At 56.5% G+C, this 7,320-nt stretch overlaps 1 protein-coding gene across 1 annotated transcript; it reads left to right on the top strand.

The window, feature by feature from the left end:
- Window positions 1-1,060: 1,060 nt before the first annotated feature.
- LOC104507334 (dihydropyrimidinase-related protein 4-like) lies at window positions 1,061-7,317 on the top strand (the record flags this gene model as incomplete). Its single annotated transcript, XM_010148577.1, has 8 exons — window positions 1,061-1,149; window positions 1,438-1,622; window positions 2,441-2,605; window positions 4,537-4,598; window positions 4,694-4,774; window positions 6,359-6,427; window positions 6,505-6,625; window positions 7,289-7,317. Coding segments are annotated over 8 exons (801 nt in total), but the record flags the coding sequence as incomplete, so codon positions are not given.
- Between the last annotated feature and the right edge of the window lie 3 nt (window positions 7,318-7,320).

Here is a 7,320-nt window from a genome sequence, read left to right as displayed (position 1 = left end):
TAAGGATGGGGATGGGGTGAGGATGGGCCCCACAAGGGGAGGGGCCGTAGGACTCTCCCATGGGGCAGCCGACACAGAAGCTGCTTTTGATTGATTTTATGGGACAAGGGAAAACAATAGAGATGCAGTCAAAGCCTCGATACTTTTAAAAACACAATGCAATTCTTTAATAGTTTGGTTTTGCTGTTTTTATTATGCCCGTGGTGCTCGTTAACACAAGACCCCAGAATGTTTTCGAGGCCGTCTAGCATCAGCCCTCACTGCTCTGTTCCAAGACATCCACGTGCTCTTGCATCCCTCAGTTGTTTTTGTGCTAAGGCCAAGCTCTTTGTGTTGCCCATTTTACCCTCGGTAATCATTTTTCTAGCAACACCAGGGAGCAGGGAAGGAATCCTCTTAACTTGGGCTGCAGTTCCACATTTACATAAAGCCACTGCTTTCTAATTTTGCTGGTAACGATGCTGCGAATCTGACAACTGTGCCAGCATCTTGCTTTGAAGTGAGGGAAGTCCTGGCGGCAGTATCTGCCTCCGACGAGACGGGGAAAACTAACGAATGCCAGTAAATTACCAGGTTAACGAGACGCACTCAAAGCCTCCAGAGCCGGCGGAGGAGGCAGGTACCTGCTGCTGGGGGTGTTACCCCACAACCTCTGGTGCTGCTGGACCTGGCTCAGCCCCGAACCTGCTCTGCGGGAGCTCCTGGGGGGCCTCGGGGCGGGGGGTGGGCTTCCAGCAAGGCCACCGGGAGCAGCGAAGGCGGGAGCGTGGGATGCAGCTCAGACTCTGGCCCGGGGGGCGTCGGGGTACCCAGGGCTGGGCGGCGCTGCCCGTACACCCCTTGCCGTACGCTTCGCGGGAGAACACGCGTTCCTCTCGGGTCGCCATTCCGTCTGGTTCCCGTTGCAAAACACGGCAGGGCTTTGGTGCCGGGTGGACGTTCCACTGAACTGGGGTGATTGAAGGGCAGATATTGAGCCCTAGACTTAGTGAGAGCTCATAATGGGTGAAGTAGCGTCTAAATAAAGTCATATTTTAAAATGTGATTTTCCTTGCGTTAGAGCGACCGGCTTCTAATCAAAGGAGGAAAAATCGTCAACGATGATCAGTCATTTTATGCAGACATTTACGTGGAAGATGGTTTAATAAAGTAAGTTAAAAATTTGTATTTTATTAAGTGATTTCCAAGCACAATGCAGTGCTGTGGGATTTCAACGAGGTCCCTTGCCGTCATCTTTCTCTTAGAAGTATGTTCCTTTTTTGAAAAACAGGGGCAGTTTTTAGCATATTGCCTAAACAGAGCTACGTTCGTGTCCTTTCGGGGCCGGGAAGGTGTATGAAGTGCGGCCGGTTCGTGCTGGGGCAGCGCGCGCCTGCGGGCCGCCTCTTCGCTCAGGCGCTGATGCCAATTAACAGGAGATCTCCATGTCGTTCTCAGGCAAATTGGAGAAAACCTGGTGGTTCCTGGTGGCGTGAAGACAGTCGATGCCTACAGCCAGATCGTGATGCCGGGAGGCATCGACGTCCACACCAGGCTGCAGATGCCCGTCATGGGGATGACCCCTGCTGATGACTTCTACCAGGGCACGAAAGCCGCGCTGGCCGGAGGCACCACGATGATCAGTAAGATGGGGCGGCACGCGAGCGACTCCTGAGCAGGAAGTTGTTTAGCAGAATACATTGGGCCTTTTATCATCGCAGAGATTGTTCACCCTCGTAGCAGCGAGATGTTCATTTTTGATGTAGACACCAAAGCGTCGCCAGGCTAATTAAAATGCATCATGTGCCCTTCAGAAGCTCCTTCCACTGCTAGACACGTGTATAGTTGCTCCTGCTTCACCTCGTAAGAGAATAAAGTAGAAGAAAGCCCTAAACACCTTTTAATATGTCTTTAGTCGCTTTGCAGGTGTGTTTTCCTGAGTTTTCAGCTCTGAGCACGGGTTCCGGGTTTGGGCTGATGTAAAATAACTGGTTTCTGTTTCGCTCTGGGCCCAAGGACGCTGTGGTGTGTGACTGAAGGGCCAGCCTCGGCAAGCCCTGGGGTAGCGCTGTGCCGATCCCGTAGCCAGTGCTGTAGGGCACAGGAGCAAAGGGAAGCGCAGTGACTGACGGGCAGTGGGTGACTGCCCATGGATAACGCCCAAGGGAGCTGTGCACAGGTGTGCAAGGGCACGCTTGGGTCACCGGCCCCTCTCAGATGCTGTGCTCGGCAGGCGGTGTGACAAAAAGGCATAATAATGCCTGTTGTGTGGAGTTGGTTCGTTCTATGTGTTCTGTTTGGGAAATGCATTATCCTTCATCCCCAGCCAATGCCGTACAAATGAATTAGTGTTCAGTCGTCTCCTTTCCGCGGCAGTGGTGCCTTGCACAAGCGCTGCCGCACCCCTGGGTCCCCCTGGCCTTGGGCAGCAGCGTGCTGACGCTGTGCAGTGTCTCCGCAGTTGACCACGTCTGCCCGGACGCGGGGACCGGCCTCCTGGCTGCCTACGAGCAGTGGCGTGGGAGCGCGGACGGCCAGGCCTGCTGCGATTACTCGCTGCACGTCGACATCCCTCGCTGGCACGAGAGCCTGAAGGAGGAGCTGGAGGCCCTGGTGAAGGACAAGGGTAAGGATGGAAACCGTCATGGAATTATGTGGTGGTTTAGGTCAGAAGGGACCTTAAAGCACATCCCACCCCCTGCCATGGGCAGGGACACCTTCCATAGCCCAGGTTGCTCCCAGCCTCATCCAGCCTGGCCTTGGACACTCCCAGGGATGGGGCATCTACAGCTTCTCTGGGAACCTGTCCCAGTGCTCCCACCCTCTGCGGGAAGAATTCCTTCCTGATGGCCCATCTCCATCTCCCTCTTTCCATTTAAACCCGTCACCCCTTGTCCTGTCACTCCCTGCCCTTGGGAAAAGCCCCCCCAGCTCTCTTGTAGCCCCCCCAGGCACTGGAAGGGGCTCTGAGGTCTCCCCAGAGCTTCCCTTCTCCAGGCTGAACCCCCCAGTTCTCCCAGCCTGTTCCCGTGGCAGAGGGGCTCCAAAGAGCGGGGTTCTGGCAATAACCCCACAAAACCCCACCCACTCTGTAATTACTGCGGCACAGGCACGTGAGCGAGCCTCCGCGGGGCAAGGCACGATGGTTACGGCTGGGGCGGGGTACGGGGGCCCGCAGGCGTTGACTGGGACCCTACGGCTTTGCACTGCCATGTGGGCTACTCCTGTAGTGCCGTCTAGGAGAGAGGTGTGGGCAGGGGCAGTGACACTGGATTCATTCCCTAACATCTTTCCTTCCCAGAAAGGGCTGTCAGGGTGGGAAGGGGCTGCCCAGGGAGGGGGCAGTCCCCATCCCGGGAGGGGTTTCAGAGCCGTGTGGACGAGGTGCTCAGGGACATGGTTAGTGGGGGCTGGGCAGTGCTGGGGTAACGGTTGGGCTGGGTGATCTTAAAGGTCTTTTCCAGCCTAAAGGATTCCATGATCTTGTCCATTAATTCTGACCTTTGGGCAATGTACAGCCCAGTCATGAAATCCGATTTTGGAAACCAAAGGAGTGGTATGGGGTGCCCTGATTCAGACTGTCTGATGTACAGAAGGGTATTTCAACAAAAATGTTCAAGACTGGGCTTGGTGAGGGAAACTAAGCTTTAGGCTTTCCGCAGAGAATTCCTTCCTGCCTACAATTCCTGCACAGCCTGAAGTATCTGGGCCATGCGGCAGGAATTCATGCATTTCGTTAATACTTATTTCCATGTTTGGAACCACATCTTGCTTTCAGATCTGCTAATGCAGAGCTTAATGACTTCAGCGTAATTTGTAGCCTTGCAAGCAAGGGCTTAATTGGTCAATTAAGATGGAAATTTGCGGGGAATTTCCTATTGAAATGCGGAGTGGCTGCAGTAATGCCGCTCTTTGAGCTAATAGCCCGTATTTTTCATATGTAGGTTCCCATGAAATACAGTTTATTTGCAATTTGATGGTAGTTTGGGATTAGTTGTTGCCTCTCTCTGTGTAAAAATACAGTAGCAATTCCCTGGCTTTGACTCAGTGCTCCGCCAATCATCCTTTTTGTCTTTATGTGAGGAATGATGGAAATGAGGATTGTGTGCAGGGTACTGGCCCTTTTTCTCTGGCTGGGTAGCAGTGCACTAAGTAACAGCTCTAAATTAGTCTCAGCTTTTGCTGTAATTTAGTCTTAGCCCTAATACACTCATTCAAAGACAGGGATCAGAAGGGATTGGGGATAAACCATAAATGGGAACCCCCTCTGGGGCAGGGCATTTGATTCCGTGCGTTCGGACCGAGCTACAGAGGGTACCTGCCATCGGAGAGGGGCCACGGGGTCTTGTTTTCTTGGTTCAGGCACATCCCAAGATGGGGCTGTGTTGGCTTTGGTGGCTCCCACGCGTTGGGGTTCAGTTCGTGGGGGTACACTTCCCCTTTCAGCCCTTCGCCTGGCTTCGCTTTCAGCCTAACCCTAGCCAGCACGCCCCCCCGCTTCGAACACCCCCTGCTCAGCCCCGATGCTAAACACACGCTCCGTTTTCTTTTCCCGAGGTGTGAACTCCTTCCTGGTTTTCATGGCGTACAAAGACAAGCGCCAGTGCACCGATGCCCAGGTAATGCAGCCAGCCAGTGCCGGGGAGAGTCGTGGCCCGGAGCCGGCGCGGGGCACGACCGACCCCTGGGCTGACATTGGGCTGTCTCTTGGCAGATGTACGAAATATTCTGCATTATTCGGGACCTGGGGGCCATTGCCCAAGTGCACGCTGAAAACGGAGACATCATCGACGAGGTACGGCGTTTATACCCGTCTGAAGGTCGTCGGGAGGGTTTGGTGGGAGGTACCAGATGGGCTGCAGTGTCTCGGAGGAGCAGTGCAGCGTCTTTTTAGACTCCAGCTGCCGCTGCGGATTCAGTAGCGGGTGGGAGAGGGAGCAGCAGCCTCCTGTGACACCCGATGGCTTTGGGGAGGGGGCCGGCGTGCGCTTTTTGGTGTCTGCTGCCAGCAGGGCCTCACCCCGGCCGCTCTCCTCCGAGATCCCCGGCGAGAGCCGAGCTGAGCTCGTGGCATGCCGCAGCCTCGGTGGGTCCGTGCGTGTGGGCTCCGAGCCCCGCAGCCTCGGGAACGCCGAACCGGAGCTCCTGCACCCTGCCCTAAACGTTACCTCTCTAGGAGGCTTGAGCCCTTGGGAAAACAGAGGTGTGCCTAGCTTGAAATACCCGCTACACTTTGCAGTAGTTACCTGCAGGAGTGGCACTGGGAACATCCTCAGTGCTGCAGACTCAGGTCGTGTTCGTTATTTTTCCTTTTTACCTTTAGAAAAGAAAACCTTAGGTACTGCAGACAGCTGACACAAGGTAAACTAGACTTGCAGTTCCTCTTAGCCCCCAGGTTTTGTCTGAGGAAGCTTTTCTTCGTCCGGCTGGGAAGGATAAGGCGACCCCAGGCGGTTCAGAGTCTTCAGAAGGGTTTCGTTAAGCTGCTGGGGCGATGGCACCCACGCCCTGGGGACAAGCTGGGAGGACATCTGTAACGGGAGGGCGGTGGATGGAGACGTAACCATCCCCTAGGAGCAGGACCAAAGCCCGTGGGACCTGGTCCCTAGGGTGGAGTGACCTCCTTGGGTCCAACGCCCGCTGAGTGGGAGCATCTCGTGACACCAAATGTCACAGCCAGAAGAGGGGGCGGGGTGTGTGCTGGACATCCGCTTTCCAAGGCAGAGGGACTAATGTGGGCACAACCCGGAGCTCCTTCCCGTTCTGTCCCCGCGGGGTCTCTGCGGGGGTCTGGTTTGTGCCTATTGTGCCACACGGCTGCGGGGACCGAGCACACGGCAGTTCGGGGAGCTGGTGCTGCCGGAGCACGGATCCAGCTGCCAAACCTCCTTCAGATCTGCCGCAGTCCCCTCCCACCGCCACGTGGCAAAGTATACTGGGGTCCGGGAGCGCGTGGGATTTACTGGGCAAAGCTCCGCCGCCTCAGGCAGCGGCAGGTCCAGGGAAACATCCTGCCCCGTTGCCATCCATCGCGTCCGGCACAGCTGTACGCAGCCCTGGGCTTGGAATCCCGCGTCTCCAGACACGTAGCTGGGTTGGAAGCGTTGGGAAGGTCCGAAGGTGCCGTTGGGATGCAGCAGTGCCCAGAAAGTCCAGAAAGGTTCCCACAGCGTGAATTAGTGTATCCGAGCAGAGGGGCAGAATCCTCCCACCCCCGACCTGCTGGCCACGCCGCTCGGGGTAGCGGTGTTGGTTAGTTGTACCTGTGAATTCCCATCACCCTTCGGGTACTCCTGGAAAGGTGTTTTGTGCCCCGGCATCACTTCAGAGGGGCTGTTTGTACCCCTGACCACTTTTCCCTTCGTCTTTGTCCCCCTAGGAGCAGAAGAGGCTGCTGGAACTCGGGGTTACGGGGCCGGAAGGGCACGTCCTCAGCCGCCCCGAGGAGGTAACGTCCCCAGCCCGCGGGTTCGGGGCAGCCGAGGTGCCCGCAGGCGCTTTCTGCCCACGTCCTTGTGCCCGCAGGTGGAAGCGGAGGCGGTGTACCGGGCGATTACCATAGCGAAGCAAGCCAACTGCCCCTTGTACGTCACCAAAATCATGAGCAGAGGCGCAGCCGACATCGTCGCGCAAGCGAAGCGAAAAGGTGAAGCCGTGTTTCGTGTCTGCGTGCTGACTGAGCCTGTTTAAACGTGTCCGGGGATGTCACCCCAGCTGCGAGGCTGAGGAACTCGTTGTCACCCCACTTCTCTCACACGTTAAGGGTGCTGGAACTCGGTGTTGGCTCTTCTTCGCCGAGTGTGCCAGAGCCGATTGCTGCTGAGGGGGTTGGAGATGTGCTGGAGACTTTGACACCTGCATCGCGGTAGACGCAGCTGAGAAAAAGGAGATAATTGGGTTGCAGTTATTTGTCATGAACTACACGAAAAATGGCTCCGGAGCCAGCTCCAGATTCAAAGCGGGGGTAGAGTGGGAAGAGCTGGAGGCAGTTCTGTGGGGAGCAGGGCAGGTAGGGGGGGTCCTCAGCCACCCCCACCCCAGCCGGGAGACTCTGCCAGGGAGACGGCTGTGATGTAGGGGAAGGCACGAGGGCTCGTGGATGTGAATGTACGTTTGGTCTGTGGAGGAAGGGGGTGGAGGCCAAGCTTGCTTTGACAGCGTTTCCCAGTCGTGTGCGGGAATCCGAGGGATTAACGTGAATTAAAAAGGCTGAAGTAGCACGGACCCTGGGGATAAGCGAAGCGGTATCTGTCCGCAGCGTGGGAAGGGCCGCGCGGCGCCGTGCCCCCGCTGACCGATTGCTCCGCAGGCGCGGTTGTGTACGGGGAGCCCATCACCGCC

This window comes from Eurypyga helias, unplaced genomic scaffold, assembly GCF_000690775.1.
Source record: "Eurypyga helias isolate BGI_N326 unplaced genomic scaffold, ASM69077v1 scaffold21663, whole genome shotgun sequence".
Classification (NCBI taxonomy): Eukaryota; Metazoa; Chordata; class Aves; order Eurypygiformes; family Eurypygidae; genus Eurypyga; species Eurypyga helias.
Note: the sequence above shows the minus strand (reverse complement) of the source record. Positions and strands in the feature narration are given on the sequence as shown.